General features: G+C 48.1%; 2 protein-coding genes across 3 annotated transcripts in view; both read right to left on the bottom strand.

The window, feature by feature from the left end:
• Positions 1–411, bottom strand: part of USF3 (upstream transcription factor family member 3) — a 45,741-nt gene extending 45,330 nt beyond the window's left edge. The window contains exon 1 of the mRNA XM_067545974.1: positions 38–411. The gene's annotated coding sequence lies outside the window, so the exon portion shown is untranslated. The remainder of the gene's footprint in view (positions 1–37) is intronic.
• Positions 412–4,639: 4,228 nt separating this feature from the next.
• The window catches only part of NAA50 (N-alpha-acetyltransferase 50, NatE catalytic subunit), a 38,584-nt gene continuing 24,451 nt past the window's right edge, over positions 4,640–18,772 (bottom strand). For both annotated transcript variants that reach the window (XM_067545972.1, XM_067545973.1), the window contains exon 5: positions 4,640–8,516. In XM_067545972.1, the coding sequence (XP_067402073.1) occupies positions 8,336–8,516 (181 nt within the window). In that variant the 3' untranslated portion in view covers positions 4,640–8,335. The remainder of the gene's footprint in view (positions 8,517–18,772) is intronic.

Genomic DNA, 18,772 nt, shown 5'->3' with positions numbered 1-18,772 from the left:
ATCCGCGACCCGGCCGCGGGGGAGCCTTGCGCCGTACCAATCGCTGCCCTGGACGGCCCAATCAGACACAGAGAGGCGTAAAGGCGGCCAACAACTTCGGTTGCACGAAACAGGAACTGCTGGTGATTGGCAACCTACGGAGCCAGTGAAGGACAGGAATAGGGAGCGGAAGGCGGGAATATTTCTTAAAGGAGACGCTGCGGGGGGCCGCAGGGACTGGAGTCTCTGGTCTGGGTGTCCTCGTCGGGCCGGGTGGCGGTTGCGGCCGCCGCGCAGTCTCTGAGCTGCCCAGCGTTCACGGGACTGTCCGAAGCTGGGACGGGCTCTCGGCTGGTCGCTTTGCCCCTCCCAGCCTCTGCCTCAGGACGGCGCCCTCAGCCCCCTGCGAGGCCGCGTTCGTTCCGTCGTACGTTCTGTGCCGCCGCCGCCGCAGGCCCCGCCCCGCGCTGGGGGAGGGGCAGCTCCCAGGTCGGTTGTCACAGGCAGGAGCGAGAAGCCCCCTCCCCCCAGCTTTGAGTACGGCTAGGGTTGGCTGAGGGACGAAAACTCCCTTCCCCATCGCTGATTGGCTGCTCTTCCCCGGGAGGTGGGCAGCTGGGGCAGGCAGCCAATCAGAGGGGTTTCCGGCAGGTAACTAGGCGAGAGTTCACAACCTCCTTGGGGACCACAGCTGCCCAAATGCTTAGCCTTCAAGAGGCCCAGGCCCAGCACCAGGCTCAAGACACTTTTAAGTGGAATTATGGAATAACCACCTGTAAAAATAAGTTTCTTCCTGACCTCATCACTCAGGTTATGTCATGGGCCATGATGGTTTCTAGCCCTTCCAAACTGATTTTAAGTTTGAAATAATTGAGAAACGATAACTCTGGATGGTCTCATTAACTATAGGATAGTTCAAGATTTGCTAAACTCTTGGCCTCACTCTCACCCTGTGGCAATGTGATCCTATGTGTGCCTCAGTTTCCCCATATACTGCATTACCACCTCATGGGGGCAAGGGACTGTTTGCTATCAGAGCAGGCTAAGACACAGGTGTGAACAGCACATAGCTCTCTGGGTCATAGCACCCATATCAGTGGGGCTCTTGAGACTATAATGGTAGATCCAATTCCCCAGTTGTTGACACTTAGCAACCACTGACCATAGGTTGCTCCATCTCTCAGCAGGAAGCTGAGCAGCATTTCCCCAGCTGGAGAACAAAGAACAGAGATGGGGGAAGCAGTCAGGGTCCACCTGGGAATCTGACAGGTCAGACAATTGGAGAGCAGCAGAGCCTCAACAATGGGGTTCACTACCTCTTGGCTGGGCTCTGATCTAACTAGAATGGACTATGCTTTAATCTTCATTCCTCTATGCTAAGGATGTCCTATGCTGTGTTCCAGCTGACTAATAAACCCTACTGTTTTGACAATGCTGTGTGTCACTGCAAATGTTTGGAGACATGCATTGATCCTTAAAAGTATAGACATCTCATTAGGGGTGTCTCAGGTGGACTTGCAGAATGGTGCTCATGGTGAAGCAGGAGTGCTGCAGGCCGGAGGTCCTGTCTAAGGAGGCAGTAAAGCCCTGTGATTTACCCTAGAGGAAGAGTCCTAGAGACCATGCCAAAACTGGAGTCATAGCACTGATCCTGTGGATCCATGACACTGCCTCCCCTTCCATTTGCAATTTGACAATATCCATGTGACACCCTTAGCAAATTCTCTTTCTGCACAGTGAGGAGAGGTAGCTCAGTATGTCCAGCCTGCTTGCTGTAGACTACCAGCAACTGCACACTTATTCTGAGAAGTTCTGTAGTTGAGTGGATAGGGCTCTGCCATATGAAAGACCTGGTTTCTATTTCCACATCTACTTGAAGTGATTTTGAGCAACTTCTTATCTGTAAAATAGGGTGGGGGCTAATACCTGCATGTCTTGTAAGGCTGGGGTATAAGGAGCTGAAATGCAGAGATAGAAACACTATCAGTAGACATAAGGTCATAACTCATTGTCTCATGCTCTCCTAAGTCCCATGGCTATGGCTATTCCATAGAATGCAGGCTGTTGGATGGTCTGTCTCTTACAGCAACATCTTATAGACTTCAGTGGCCTTTTCCCTTCTCTTCATTTTTGTTATGAAATTATTGATGCCTGCCTAGGCAAGACACATACCCCTCAACAGTGCTGTGTTTTGGGTGACAGTGAGCAGCACAGACATGCCTGCAAAGCAAATTTGATGAGATGGGGTAGATAGACTTTGGTAGTGGGGTGGGAGGGACACCGTAAGGGCGAGAGATTGCAGTCCTCAACTGATGACTCTCAGCAGAGTGAAGAGAGCAGTCCAAGGGCAAGTTGCCATACTCCACATCCCACAGCAGCTGCTGCTGCCATCCCACATCTCTCTGCCCCCTTCCGGCCCTGGGATACGACAGCTAAGGAGCTTGAGATGACAGCAGTGTGGAGCACAAATTTGCCAGCTTCTGCAGCTGCTGGTGGGGCCAGAGCTCCAAGCTCCATTCCTGATTCAGCTTCAGCACCAGCTGTGCCCTTCGGGTCTCCCAGTAAAAGTCAAGCAATAGCTGGTATCTGCAGCTCTGTCAGTTTAGTTAGCAGCTCAGCTACAGCAGCCTGGCACACCCCGCTGCAGAACCAGAAACAAAGACCAGTAACCTCAAGTATTGCTTTTGGGTGCAGTTTCTTTGTGCCAGATAAGGGCTGTAAGCAGGGCGAGTCCAGTGATTATGATATGTGGGTACTGCCTGAGTATTTTCCAGCTTTGCAAAAAAAGCTAAATTGGAAATTTTAAGAACAGGTAATTTTAGTAGGGGAGCTTGTATCTTGGGAACCCCTTGATCAAGTGACCACAACTGCTGACAGCAGTTTTCTGGCCATTTTGACTATGCACATTTAGGGTACTTAAAATTGCTGTTACACAGAAACTGCATCAGAAGCTTAACTGTGGTACAGCTCCTGGTGCCCCATATTCAGCATTTTGGGATAGTTACTTGGTAGGTCAGCTTTCCTGGAATGTATTAAGAAAACAGACATTGCAATTACTTAGCCATTTCTTTTGTTTGTAATGCTTAAAAGAGTCTCTGCCTTATCTGAGTTAATGATTTTTTTTTTTTTTTTTAAACCAGGATAAAACAGGTAAGTTTTGCCCCTTCCTAGGCAGTGCCTGGAGCTACTACTGACAGTCTGTCAATTACTCTTCAGAGAGGACACTACTAAAAATCCTAACTACTTAATACTACCAGTCTCATCAATCATTGCCTAATTTCACTTCCTGGAGTAAGGTTACAGCAATAGACCAAGTCCAGCAATATTTTTACTTCCTGGAGTGTCTTGGATCGCTTCCACTGTGGTTTAAGATCAGAATGTAGCCCAACTTTAAAAAGAAAGAAAAGGTTTGGTGGATTTCCACATGCTTTTGGAGGTCAGGGAACTAAGTGTGGCCAACAATCCTTGTCTCACACTCTCATTCATGTTAGAATTGATATTGCAGTAGTATCTGAATTGTGCTTGACAACCTGCACACCAAGTTATGTATTTATAATATAAAAATACTTTGGGGGAGTAGATGTGGGGTTTGAAGCAAGGGAGAGCAATGGTGGGAAAGAACTGTGGGACTGGGTAGAGGAAAAGAGCAAATGAAAAAGGGCATGAAGTAGGTCTGAGCAGGAAAATGTTTTCTCATCTTGCAAGACTGAATTTTTTTTTAAAAAACTTCCCATCCCAAATCAGGATTAAAAAAAAAAATCAACTTAAATTTTTACAAACCAATGGACAGAAAACATTGGTTCAGGTCAATCAGAACTTTTGATAATTTCAAAGCTTGACATTTTTTCATCTTTTTCTCTTTACCTTTTGTGTGTGTGCAAGTTAAGTTAAAGTTCTCAACATGTTTCAAATCAAAACTTGAAAATTTTCATTTAGAAAATATTGAAACAAGTTGTTTTGATATCAAAACCATTTCAATATTTTCAAGTTGGGAAATTTAGTTTCACACTAACAGATTTGGTTTTGTCGAATTGGCATTTTTCAGCAAAAAGTGTTTTGTTGAAACATTCCTGACCAGCTGTTACAGCTGTGGGAACAGGATGAAGGGTGTGATCTGTTCTTTGATATGCTGTCCTATTAGTCACCTCCAAAACAGATTCACAGTGCTCTCTGCACCTTAACACCACTTACTTCCACAGATACAGAATACAGTTGCCTGCTTGTATACCATTTCTCACAGAAAACACATTATCTGTTCTTCATGATCTGCAATGGCTAGCAATTACTTTCTGGAGAAAGTTTAATGTTTTTTAATCTACAAAGCCTAACATGTTTTGTGTTGATGCCTCTCTCCTTATGCAATACTACAGAAGTAGATTAGCTAAAGTGTCCAAGATAGCTCTTGCCCCACAGAAGACATGGGATTTCAGTGAGTGGCCCTTGTCTTTGGAAAAATCACTTCCCCAATAGTCATTTACACACAGCAATCACCACACTGCCCAATCCATACACAGTTCATGCTGCTCAACTGGAAGATTATCAGGGCAAAGCAGCATGGCTTGTGAAGCACCTGAGTAAAACCCTACACCTGATTTCAGATAGACCAAGGATTGATGGAAAACAAAAGCTAAATTGCAAGAAATGCACGTGACAAATCATGGATGACATAACTCCAATAGTGCACGTTTATTCTGAACAAATGTTTTAAAAGTTTTACTTTCAAGAGTTTGAGAAAAACAAAACATGCTCCTGATGTACAAGGGCAATGATCTAGATTAAAAATGGATCATCTTATTTGTAAAGAATTTGATTACCCCTGCAATTTAAGAGTCATATTGTTGAGGCTACATTTGTAAGCTGCACAGTGCATCTGCACATTCAGATAAAATCCTAATCAAGAGACAGGGGCAATCTTAGTCAAATTCAACATGAGGCAGTTGCAGATTCTAAAGAAACATCCAAGTCAGCGCACACACTGCAAAACAGACTCTGTGCATAGCTGCTGACCGTGGATCACAGCACAGGGGAGGTGAATATAACAGTGGGTTTTTTGGTTCAAATTTACTAGACATCACAGGGCACCATCAAGAATTAATAAAATATCACTTGTTTGTTTTAGCTGTAACAGCATGTCATGTTCAATTGGCAGGTTTAACCATTAACTGCACCATGTAAATCCAGCCCATTTGTGTATACGGAAAAAAAAATACTCCATCCCCCCCAAAATGAGGGACATCCTCCTGGGTGTTTCTTTTTCCTTGCCTCTACATTATGGTTTTCTGGTAGTGAAAGTCTCTTTATGGAGGACATTATCTTCATGGTTCAACTGATGGATGACATAACCTACTGTAGAGAGGTTTAAGAGCAACTTGCATGTACACAACCTACACCTGGATAAATTTGTTGGTTACAATTTTTACCTGAAAGCTCTTCATTCCAGAACACAAGTGCTGGTGATTATTTCATAGAAACTCCTAACTTTTTAATAGTTGTGCATATGCTATTATTTTCAAGATAATGGGAAGTCCTTCTGCAGTAACATTTGAAGTAATCAAAATTTACAGCAGACAAACTCATACTCAACACTATTCAAGTGTCTCCTACTGACAGAACTGAGAGAAGTTCTTCTCCCACACCCGAAAGGCTGGGTACACCAATATTAACACAACCATTTAGTAGAACCATTGCCTTTCACTTTCCCAGGTACAGGGTACAGCTTTTGAAGAGATTTTAGATTAAACTTTTTGTGTGTGCTTAACAGTACAAAAAAAACCGTTTTCCATGACAAAGAGTCTGAGAAAAGGAGCCTTAATTTCTGGTTTCTCTCCCTTCCACTTCCTATAAAATATTTAATTTGAAATTAGTGAGGCTGGTTTGCTGTGGAATGGGAGTTCTAAGAATTGTTTCGAGGGATACATTCATAGAATGATGGTGGCCCAAAGCAAAAAGGGACAGAGGTTAACCAAGCAAGTCCAGACACTAGACTCATTTATGCTTTTGAAACCTGCAGGCCATACCACTTTGATTTATGGAAGCCTACAACAACAGCAAGTCCTAAAAAGTTCACCCCCATACTCACCCAAACCAAACACTTACCACTTAGTTTTAAAAGATTCAAGAGCACTTGACTTGGCACCAAAATCAGCTATGGTCTGAACTATAATTATGCTGCATGAACATCCTCCAATGTGATATTCTCTCCCTCCACTTAAACCTTAATCCTGTCTACACAACGTCTAAGAAAAACATGTTGGCATCTGAGGAACTAGTTGTGCTTCAACACTATTCTTGCTAGAAAGGTGCTGAAACTGCCTCCATAACCAATGCAGGCAGGGTCTAACTGTGCTATAAAGCTTTTACAAAACTAGGTAATCTGTGGCCAAGGAAGCATAGTCAGCACTTTTCTAGCTAGTCCACCAGAGGGTGATATGAACACAGTCCCCCTGGCCAGTATAGATAGGATTTTACAAAGTCAAGGGGCAGTTCTACCACCAAGACCCAATTAGCGTAAACCCAGAAACTGAAGTCGATGAGCAGTTATCCAGTTCAGGCTCATCAGTGTATTCAAAAAGTTACACTTCAGTAATCGCTGTGCACCTCATGGTGAGTGATGATAGTTCTGGGGTTGCCTGTTTTTGATACCAGGGCAGGAGACTGCATAATAGGTGGTGAGGGACATCTTTTCCTGCCTTATTCTCAATTCCCCCACACCTCCAAACTCGAAATCCTTGGTTCCCAAGTCAGCCTCAGAGCAATAGCACCTGCTCACAAGACATGTACTGCTATGTGCATCAGGGGTTGGAGACTTTTTAAGCAGTGAGGCTCAACAGGCAGCTGAATTTTAAAAAATACTACTGGCAAAGGAATGCAGTTTAATCTCAGTCTAGCTAATGGGGCAGGAGGGTCAGTTTTAATTCAGTGCATTTCCCGGATGCTTGGAGGCATCTCAGATTAAGCTGGTGTGTAACTTTTGGTGTACGTAACTGCTGGCAACAGCGTGTACAAGGGAGCACTGAAATTCACTCAAACAAAGCATGAAAGGATGCAAAGCAGAGCTCAGTAAAGTTACTGTAGTTTTTATGTTACAGTACTAGGGATAAGCCAGTCAGCCAACCTATTTTCCAAATCCCATAAGATGTTCCAGCATGAGCTGCTGTCTCTGGTGCTCCATGAAATGCCCTTTCACAAGCTGAGAACTGCCTCACCCGCAGGTGGGAGAAAAGCCTTCAGAGGAGTACAAAGAGCAGTTCTTAATTCCTTCCTCCCTAAGCAGAGTCCAAGCCCAGAGATCCCATGCAGTGCTATTTGATTAGGGTCAAGACTCTGGTTTCCCTTCCCAGTCTCACTGCCCGGTTCCTCCACCCTTGCTCCAATCTCAGATTTCTTTGTTAGCACAGGTTTGACAGCCCTAGCACCAAACTAACATTTGGACACAGGCACTTGCCTTAGAATTGAAGTGGACATGATGCTAACGGTCCCTTCTTTCACTCCAGTAGTCTGGATAAAATGAGCTGCCCCTTATGGACAGCTGAGTGCTGGAGAATTTCACTTGCCCTTAAAGCCAAGGACCTCACCTCAGGATACAGGTTTTTCCAAGGCTTTTCTTGCTAACACTAGAATTAGCTCTTACTCTGGCAAGAGTCTGGTGAGAATGGGGTAGGGTAAATGGTGGTGGTAGCTGAAAAGGAAGAAACTGTAAAACCCACTCTGAATCCTTTGTTAGGTCAATCTAGGAATGTAGCACCAGCTGGGATGATAACTCTGAGCCCAGACACAGTAAATGCGCTGGTAAAACTAGCCAGCTCTTCTCAGCATGAGATGGAGAAAAAGTCAAAAATATTACGAAAGACTAAACATATTTTGGGGGCATCTGGAGAAGTTAGGGGGAAGAAGAGGGACAAGAAAATTGCTAAAACAAAGTTCACGCATATTTCAGGGGCTGTAAAAAACCAAACTGGTATTGTAGAACTCAAAAGGACAAGATATTGCTTTTCCTTTCAATACATCGATTTTTTTTTTGGGCTCTACCTTTCAGTGTGAAAGCAGGAGATAAATCACTCTCTGAAGGAAACATGACCTCAGGAAAGCTTACCCAAGCCCTCCACACCTCAAACTAAGGAGATCTGTACAACTCTTACCATCCTGTCAAACAGAAAGAAGAGCTAAAAGACCCAAACATGATTGGACAATCCTTGGAAGAAGCTTTACATTTTTTTTTTTGGAGAGAGGGCACCCCAAAAAAAAAAAAAAAAAAAAAAAAAAAAAGATGAAGGGAAGGGGGAAAATAAAATCAATAGGCCTCTCTTTCCTTATTTGGCGACAAGCAAGTGCAAGAAAGTGTTCATTGGGGTTTTGTTCAGTTGTCGGTCTTTTGCACATCTGCGTTCTGGCCAAGACAAGAGGCTTTGAGGTTTTTCTGCAGGACATGAGCATCTGCTGGCTCTATCCTCTTGTAATAGTTTTTCTTCGTCTCAATGATCTCAAAGCCAAACTTTCTGTAGAAGTCGATTGCTGACTCGTTGCTGATCTGGACATGCCTGGGGCACACAGGACGATAGAGAAAAAGACATCAGCATTTTCTATAGCATAAAATTTAGCCTACACACTCAGGAATTTTATATCCAGGGACAGAAAGGATGATTGAGGTGAGAGGGGTAACGTTCTAGATAGAAATAGGAGCTGTGGTCTACCAGTTGGAACACAGAATTGAGAATTAGGAACGTCTGACATCTAATCCTGTGCTAACAGAGATTCCCTCTGTGACCTTTGGCTAATCACCTCAACTTTCTGCCTCCATTTCCCCATCTGTAAAATAAACCTAACACCTCTCAAGAGAACTGTTGTGGGGATCAACTAGATGGCATGTAAAGTGCTTTAAATAACATTATTTGCTCAATAGCTTTAACCTGTCTTGAAATGGAAGTGGTAGATATTTTGTGAAATATAACAATACAACTTAGTTTCACTAGAAACACTGCTACAGTGTGATTCTGTAACTCCCTTCAGTAACACACTCTAAACTCTGCACTATAATAAGGCTTATCAATGACAATCATGTCATGGATCCTACCACAACAGACGAGTATTAACACACATGCTTTGGCCCAATCTACACAGGAAAGACCAGACTGTTTAGATGTGGTTACAGCATCTTCTGTCCATTATAGCAGTTTTTGCAACACAGACAGATCCTATGGGGTTTAGGCAGTGTTTATCCCCCTTTTTTAGAGTTTTACAAAACTTGGGAGAACTGAAACTCTGGGGTATGTGGCAGATAAGTCCCCCAAAACAGCCTTCAGTTTTCTATTCTAAACTGCTAGTGGGACTTAATTTCTCTCATGGGTCTTACAAAAAGATCTGTGTTTAGACTCCTGCTGACTGAGTAGTATCTGTTAACTAAACATGTCCAGAGTGGAGCAGACACACCAGATACTTGTGGATCAAAATGCTTTAGCACAGCATTTCCCAATGGTGGGATCGTAGCAAGGTTCTAGATGGGCTGGAACGTCATGAGCTAGATTAACCCATCACAGGACCCTGGCCTAGGTAAACATACATTTCTCCCAGCCCAGAGAATAAACTAAACCTGAACTCAACCCACAGCAGTGGTTCCTGTCCTGAGGGGCTAGGCCAACTCCCAGCTCCAGGATCTGTGACCCCATGCATCAGGTCATAATGCCCAGAGCAGAGAGTTAGGCCTAGCCCCGAGGGATAGGAGCCATCACAGTGGGGTGAGCTCACTCTCCAGCATTTCTGCACCCCAGGGCCTCCCCTCTGCAGGCAGGCTGGGATAGGATGGCTGTGCCAGGGTGTAGGGTCCATCTACGTAATGGTGGGTCACAAAGACAGACAAAATGTAGTTGGTGGGCTACCTTAATAAAAAGTTTGGGAATCCTGCTTTCACATATCAAGGTGCTAAATGATATGATGTGGAACCAATATGATCGTGTAAACAGTGTGTGCCTGCGTGCGTGCGCGCACAGACGACAGACCGAAGTCCAGTCTCAGCTCCAACAATAATCAACATCTAAGAAGGCATTTCACATTTATGACGTAAGGCCAAGTTTTTGAAAATTGGTTGCCTAAAGTTAGAGGCCTAAATTTGAAGGTGTTGGCCTAAGTGCCAGCAAAACCAAGAATACAGCCACCCTTAACAGATATTTACTGTGCCCATCTTTGCAAACTATTCATCTGCCACCCTAGAACAGTACTTTGGTGTGTGGAGAGAAAGACAAAGATGACGTAGCCCCCAAACAGCAATTATTTAAGATGAATTAGTCTTCCAATGTGCACACCACTGTAGCTTCTTAATTTGGAGACAGAAGGAAAACTAGCGTCAATTAACACATGTTTAAAGATGGGCTTGGCAGGCCGCTACCTCTGAGGGGAGAGAGGAGGAAGCATTTGAGTTAGTTTGGAATCAAACTGTTCTACAAGGGTTTCTCTATCAGTCACTACTCCTGAGGGAGTTCTGCGCCCCTAAAAATAAAAATTCTGCAAATTGTGTGTGTCAGTAAATAAATGTGAAGGCTCCTGCATGGCAGTGAGGAGCACAGGCCATTGATTGCACGGAAGTGGGAGATCACCCTGCAGACCGACCCTCCCCCCGCACCTCTGGGGCAGGCCTGGACCTTGGGCTATATGTCAGGGTCGGCTACAGCCTCACCACTGAGTCATTGTCCCCAGAAGGCAGGAGGGCTGCAGGGTGCTCACCCACCTCCGTGCAGCCAGTGACCTGTGCTCCCCACTGCCACGCTGGAGCCTCCATAATTATTTATTAACAAATAAAAAATGTGAGAATTTTTAATTTTTTGGTGCAGAATTCCCTTAAGAGCAGCAGGTGAAGCAACTCATCAGGGTTAGCAGCCCTGTGTCAGGCTCACCAGGTGTGGGCAGGCAGGCTCAGCCTGGCAGGATCCAAGTGTGTAGGGGCTTAGTGGGGGGGGGGGGGGGGGATCCAGGTTTGGGGTGAGAGGGTTCTGTGTGAGGCAATCTGGGTGTTGGGGGGAGAGGGAATCTGGATGCACAGGGGCTTGTTGGGTTCCAGAGGGCAATGAGACTCTGCGCGGGAGGGGTGTGTGTGTGTGGTGGTGGTGGTGGTGGTGAACGTGGTTGGGGCTCAGCGGGGGGGTCTGGGTGTGGGGTGCTCAGCAGGGGGTCAGCTGGTTGGGGCTCAGTCAGGTGGGGTCCAGATCAGTGTTTCTCAACCCTTTAAGTAGCAAGTACCCCCCTAACTTCTGAAAATTGTAATAAGTACCCCAACACTCAATTTTCCACAGGATTTGATATGTACAGACTAATGTGAACCATATGTTGGAAGAAGGGCTGAGTATATAAGGCCGTGATATGACAGATGTCAGATCTAGTGTGGGGAGGGTTACCGACTTTACACCAGGGGTGCACAACTCAAGTGTGTACCTGGGCTAGAGAGGTGACCTTGGCCAAAGCTAGGTGGTTTTGAGTGGCATGCCACTGCTGGGGAATATAAAGCACGGTGCCAATTTTTTTTGCCATAGATTTGAGAGGAGGAAGGAGTGAGAGAGAGACGGGGAAGGAAGGTGAGAGAGAGAGACAGGAAAAGAGGGTAACTGGTGAAATCTGGGGCTGTCATAGTTGTCAGTTTCACGGATCAGCTAGAGCAGTGAAATTGACAAGTTTTCTGGGCACTGGGCTTTGAGCCAGGGAAGGGGGCTGCCACCTGGGCAAGTTGCAGGCAGCTGCCACCTGCCTGCCAGCCCAGGAGGTGGGCGACTGCCACCCAATCTGAGCTGGGACAGAAGAGGCTTCCGCACCGGTTGGGACCCAGGGATGTGGGCCGGCAGCTGATGCCCGTCTTCAAGCCGGGGCGTTGGAGGCTGTCCCTCGGCTCGGAGCTGGGGCACGGGTGGCTGCCACCCAGCTGTGAGCCCGGCTTGCAAGACACAGGAGGCTGCCACTGGGTTCCCACCTGGGAGCTGGGACCCAGTAGGAAGTGGAGGGGGCTGCTGCCCGCCTCCCCCAGAAGCTAGCAGCTGCCGCCTGCCTCCTAGATGGGAACTGCGACCGGGTGGAAAGGGGGCAGCCGCCACGCACCATCCCCAAAAGTTGGCACCTGCTGCCTGCCTCCCAGCTGGGACCGGGTGGGAAGTGGGTGGTTGTAGCCCGGCTTCCCAGGACTGTGGCAGCTGCCGCCCGCCTCCCAGCTGGGAGCTGTGACCGGGTGGGAAGTCGGCTGCTTCTGCTGCCCACCTCCCTTTCACTGTTTTTTCCCGGGTACCCACTGCCTGTGTCTCACGTACCACAGGCTGAGAAACTATGGTCCAGATGCGTTGGGGTGGGGCTGATCAGAGTGAGGGTTTGAGTGTGAGGGGCTCAGCAGGAGGTGGTGGCTCGGCGGGGTTGGAGTGCTGGGTGTGGGGGACTCAGTGAGGGAGGTTGAGGTTTGGCAGGGTGGGTCTAAGTATGGGGGGGCTGGATACATTGGGGTTGGGCAGACAGGGGAGCAGCTCCCCTTACATTGACCCCTTGCCCCACGGCTGAGGAGTAATGGGGCAGGAAGCAAGTGAGCAGGGGGAGGTTTCTGGGTCTGACCCAGTCCTAGCTGCTCCACACAGAGGAACTGCACTCTTCCTCCACCCACAGCCCAGCTGGGACTAGCAGATGAGCCTGGTGCAGCGTAGGAGCCACCAGCTGGGGCATTTCCAGCTCCCCTGTGGTGATTTCTCTCTCCGCTGGCTGTTCCAGGCACCCAAAAGGATGTGCCTGTACTGCTGGGGAGGGGCACGTGACTGCTCTGTGGCTTCCCTGTCAGGAAGTCATTTTTCTGCAGTGAAGCAAAGAAATCTGCAGGAGACATGAATTCTGCACGTGTAAAGTGGTGCAGAATTCCCCCAGGAGTAAGTCACTACTAGCCAGAGTCAATACAGTACACTTTTGAGAATTCTCCCATTAGGGTCTTTCCTCCAACTCCCTGCTAATGCAGTACTGTGTGTGGGGACTGACCAACCCATCAGGAGATATTAATTTGTTAAACACTCCACATGTTAGGGTCCTCAGTAGTCTTGGTAGAGGCTCAAGATTTTGGTCAACCGCTCTGAAGCAGAGGACTGAAAGCACATTTTGTAGTGGTCTGGTGCTTTAATGTACGTGTGGACTGGGTATCTTTAAAGACACTTACCACCTATGATAGTTTAATTTAATATAGCATTTGTAGTATTTCCTAACCTAAGGAGAAGAAATATCACAGTGTGACTAATGTTTATTTTTAAATGCTGCCCACCATTTAATAAAATTCATCTTGCTGCCTGGCCATTAGCATATAGCTACAGTGCTTTGAAATTCAGTATTAGTTTTGAAGGAAACTTTCCAAAACCAGGCAAAGAAAGGTTACATACTGTAACTGATGGTTCTTCGAGAAGTGTGGTCCGTATCCGGATTCCATATGTGGGTACACATGCGGGCCATGTGCCAGAACAGTTTAAAGTAGTCTCAGTCAACCTGTAAGTGCATCATGCATCGGCCACGTGGTGTGTCCGAGGTCTTATGAGACCGCGCGAGTCGACATCCCCATAATTCCCTGTTACCAACAGGCACAGAACCAATAGCAGAGGGGATGGGGGGTGGGACTGGAATCCAGACAGGGACCACATCTTTTGAAGAACCACCAGTTACAGTAAGTAACCTTTTTTTCTTCTACAAGTGCTGGTCCCTATGTGGATTCCATTCCTGGGTAGCATAGCAAGCAGTGTTCAGTTTCAAGGTGGGAACAAGGGCTCAGTGGAAGTAAGAGTGTGTAGGACTCTACGGCCAACTGCTGCATCTGCTGCTGCTGAATGGGCTATGGTATAATGAGCAGTGAACGCGCGACTGGAGGACCATGGTGATGCTTTACAGATGACCTGCCATGGGATGTCTGCAAGGAGGGCCGACATGGTGGCTTGCCTCTTTGCAGTGATGCCAGGTGATGGAGAGACTCAGGAAAGGTAGTAACACTCTGTGATGCAGCAGGAGATCCATTTAGAGTGGTGTTAGGAAGAGAGGGTACAACCTGAGCAGTGTTCTGCTATAGTGAGAGTCTAGGTGAGGCTCAGAAAGTATGGGTGCGCTGGAGAGAAAAGGCCAGCGCACGATGGATGTTGAGGAAATGTAGTGTGCGCTCCCTGGTGGAGGTGTGTGGTTTAGGGTAAAAGACTGGGAGATGAATGACTTGATTGAGGTGGGATTGTGAGGCCACCTTGGAGAGAAACTTGGGATGGAGTCGTAGGGAGACTTTGTCTCTGTGGAACACAGTAAAGGATGGGTCCACCATCATGGCTGCCAGTTTGCTGACTCCTCAGGCAGAAGTGATGGCCACTAAAAAGATCACCTTCAAGGATAGGTGGGTAAGGGAGCAACTTGTCAGGGCTCAAGCGGGAGGAGGGGTCTAGTGAGGGCTGCAAGAACAAGGTGAAGGTCCCAAGGGAGAGCAGGTTTCCTGACTGAAAGAAAGGTGTTGAGGAGACTGCAGAGGAATCGAACAGTGGTTGGGTGGCTGAAGGCAGAGAAGTCATCTATAGGTGGGAGGAAAGCGCTGGGCGTCGCCAGATGAACTTGAATGGAGGAGTGGGCAAGGTCTGAAAGGCAAAGGTTAAGCAGATAATCAAGGATGGTTGGTATGGACACGGTGTCTATGGAGTAATGGTGGTTGGATGCTCACTCCGTGAAGCGTCTCCATTTGGCTTGGTAGGATGCCCTGATGGCTGGGCGTTGGCTATGTGTGAGGATATCTCGCACAGGCATGGAGCGTGCATTGTCTATCTGCGAGCCCCATCCAAATACCAGGCTGTGAGTTGAAGAGTGTCTGGGCTGGGGTGGCACATCCAGCCCTGTTGTGTTAGAAGATTCAGGAAAGGGGGGAGATAGATTGGAGGGTAGGTTGAAAAGTGAAAAAGATCGGTAAACAAATATTGGTACAGCCAAAAGGGGGCTATGAAGACGACGACTGCTTGGTTGAGTTTCATTTTGCAGAGTACTTGTGGAAGGAGCGGGATGGGTGGGAAGGCATGGCATAGGTCCAGTGTCCAGGGGAGGAGGAGGACATCCCCTTGAGAGCAGTGCTCGAGGGCACCTCTGGAGTAGAAGAGGGGAAGCTTGTGGTTGGTAGCTGTCGTGAACATGTCCCAGCGTGGTGTGCCCCACTGTTGGAAGATGGAACGAAGAGTGGGGTCACGAAGCTCCTACTCGTGGATGCAATGAAAGGAGCGGCTGAGAGTGTCCGCCAGGTTGTTGTCTGTACCCAGTAGATGGGTTGCATGAAGTGTGATGTTGTACCATGAGGCACCAGTTCCACCGATGGATTGCCTCCTGACAGAGATCTGGCTCCGTCTTGTTTGTGTATACAACTGCGGTCACATTGCCCGAGAGAAGTTGCACATGTCTGGAGTGGATGAGAGGAAGAAACACTTGACAGGCATGCTGGACTGCTTGTAACTCTAGGATGCATCCTTGCTTCTCTGGCGACCCAGAGGCCTTGGACCATGTGGCCCTGTGTCTGGGTGTCCCAACCCACGCATGAGGCATCAGTTGAAAGGGTGGTGTGAAGTGTAGGAGGTTTGAAGGGGTTGCCAGCCATGACCTTGCCAGCCATGGCTTTGCACCACCATGAAAGGGTAATTACCACTAAGGGCAGGAGGATGACCCCTTTTTTAGGTGGTCCTTCTATGGGTCCAAGTGAAGTCACTGTTGAAGACATCTCATGTGAAGGCAGGCATGAGGGTGACGGAGGTGCATGCCACCATATGTCCCAGAAATGGAAGGCAGTGACGGAGGTGTGTGCAGGGACAACGTTGTAGCCTTGTAATGAGGGAGGTGAGAGTGGCAAAGTGGTCCCTTGGAAGGAAGGCCTGTCCCACAAGAGAGTCTAGGTGCACTCCTATAAAGATGAGTTCTCTGGTGGGTATGGGGGTAGATTTTTCCTCACTGATACAGATGCCCAGACTGGTGAGGAGGTCCCATAGTGTTCAGAGGGTAATGAGGAGGCCTTCGCGAGATGACTGGCCACTAGGAGCCAGTCATCCAGGTATGGAAACAAGGAGTGGCCTAGGCATCACATATAGGCTGCAACTACTATGAAGACCTTTGTGAACACTGGGGGGGCAGTGGCATTCCCAAAAGGGAGGACAAAGAATTGATAATGGGAGTGTCCCATTGTAAAGGGAAGGAATTTGCGGTGGGCGGGATGGATGTCCATGCGGAAGTATGCATCCTTCATATCAAGAGCTACGACCTAGGCCCTAAGGGGGAGGGAGGGGATGATTTGGAGAACAGTGACCATTTGGAAATAGAATTTGCAGATAAACCAGTTCAATGCCCATAGATCCAGAATGGGTCAAAGGCCCCCTCCTTTTTTTGGTATAAGGAAATAGGGACACTAGAAGCCATGACCATGATTAGTGGTGTGGAACCCGTTCTATAGCACCTTTTTGGAAAAGGGTGCATGCCTCCTTCTGGAGAAGGTCTTGTGGTGGGTCTGCATGACTGCTCTGGGGAAGGTAACAAGGGGGAAAGATGAGGAACTTTATGAGGTATCCCCAGTGTATGACATCTAACACGCATTGATCAGTGATAATCTTGCTCCAATTGTATGCAAAGAAAGCAAGATGGCCCCCAAAGACAATTGGAGAAGCTGGAGGAGGGATGAGGACAGGTTTGTGGTTCTCGGGGCAAGAGTCAAAAGGGTTGTTGGAGGAGCCTTGTGGAAAGGTGGAGGAAGTAGAGATGGAGGCAATGGAAAATCTGGGTTGTTGGGAACATGGCAAGGCTGTTCTTGTTGGCATGGGGGGGTATGGTTGGTAGATGGGCAGGATAGGTATTGGGGTCAGAAGAAAGCAGGTTTTGATGGTGGGTAGGAGTGTAGAGGCCCAAGGACCGAAGCATGGCCCGAGAGTCTTTTAGTGAGTGCAGACTCTTGTTGGTCTTGTCACTGAAAAGTTTTTGATTGTCAAAAGGAAGGTCCTCGAGTGTGGTTTGGACCTTCTTAGGGAACCCTGACATCTGGAGCCAACAGTCCCTGCAAAGAATCAACCCAGATGTCAGGGAGCGTGATGCCGTATCCGCTGCATTGACAGCTTCTTGAAGGGAGACTTTGGCCGCCAACTTACCCTCCTCAATGAGGAACTTAAATTCCACTTGTTTAGCCTCTGGGAGTGAGGCTCTGAACTCTGCTAGTTTAGAGTACTATCTGAAATCGTACTTTGCCAATGTGGCTTGGTATCTGGTGATGTGGAATTGTAGGACTGCCAAAGAATAGACTTTTTGGTCAGTTAAGTCAAGCTTCTTGGCAACTTGATTCCAGAGGAGTGGTCCTAAAATGTTGTTGCCTGGCGCATTGCCACTTGCACTACAAGAGAATTGGCTGGAGAATGTGTTAAAAGGAAGTCAGTGCCATTGGCTAGAACAAAATAGCACGTCTTCGCTCGTTTGGGTGCATAACACCAGTGCGTGCTAGACCGCCTGGGCCGGTTGGAGGAGTGCATTGTGGATAGGATGTGTCATGTGGGAGGGGCCTGCCAGTTGCAGGATGTCCAGGAATTCATCCTGGGGGTCTTGTACATCCTTGGCTGGAAGGTTGAGAGCCCCTGCCATTTGATGCAGGAGATCTTGGTACTGGCCGTGGTCATTGGGTGGGGAAAGGGCGGGAGGGATGAGTGTGTCATTGGATGACGACAATGCTCCAGTAGGAATCGGCGGTTCCAACGGTACCAGGGACCTACCTGTATCTCTTCATAGATCAATGGTGGGTCTATGTACTTGGGCGAAGGGCAGTGAAATGGAGGCTGCAGTGCTCCATGGCAATGATAGGAGTCCCAACAGTGCTAGGAGGGCCAGGCATATGGGTCTGATTGCCCTGGTGGTCTGTGAGGGTATCAGAACCACTGCTGCGCAGGTGGTGTGTACGTTAGTGTATATCTAAGATCAGTGGTTCCCAACCTTTTTGGCTCTAGGACCACAGATATCCATTCTACAACCCTGAGGGCCATCAGTCTCCACCAGCAGCCCCGACCCCCACTGCAGTCAGAAGGAGTTCAGTGAGGAGGCTGCCTCCTTGCTGATCTCTCATCCCCCCTGGCTGCAGCAGGGAAACTGCATGCATCCTGTAGCCCCATGCACTCCACCTGAGTCCCTAGGCAGCGGCTCCCTTCTGCAACCAGGTGGACAGGAGATCAGTGCTTCTCCTGCTCTGGCTCCAGCAGGGACCCAGGCAGAGCACTTTGTACCACGTGTGAGAGATCAGACGGACCTGGCGGAGTGGACAGAGGCGGGTGTTCCGGTGGTATCCCGGTGGCTGAGGCAGAAGATGATTCTTGTCGATCCCGATGATGCTTGGACTTATGCTCAGCTTTGGATTTCTTTGATAGTGCCTGGTCTGCGTGTGACTTCTCGTCTGGCCTTTCACAGTTCGGGGAGGCAGTGTTACGCTTGGAAGCGGTCCCTCTTGGGGATTCATCCTTGTGCCCATGGATGCGCTTCTTATGAGCACAATGGGTTTTAACCGGCACCACTGGTGCTGCCCTGGCTAGTGATGGTGGTACTGGGCACTCCGGTGGGTCCATGGGTGCCACTTCCGAATGCGCGCACGGACGCATTGCCTGCTCCATGAGGTGCTTGTGTAATCAAAGTTCTCTGGCTTTGCGGGTTCACAACAGGAAGGACTGGCAGATGGAGAAGCAGGTGATGATGTGGCTCTCACCGAGGCAATAAAGGCAGTGTTGGTGTTCGTCGCTCACTGAGAAGGATCTCAGGCATGCTGCGCAGTTCTTAAACCTGGCTTGTCGGG

This window comes from Emydura macquarii, unplaced genomic scaffold, assembly GCF_026122565.2.
Source record: "Emydura macquarii macquarii isolate MOO-44397 ecotype Brisbane River unplaced genomic scaffold, CSIRO-AGI_Emac_v2 contig_1119, whole genome shotgun sequence".
NCBI classification, from domain to species: domain Eukaryota; kingdom Metazoa; phylum Chordata; order Testudines; family Chelidae; genus Emydura; species Emydura macquarii.
Note: the sequence above shows the minus strand (reverse complement) of the source record. Positions and strands in the feature narration are given on the sequence as shown.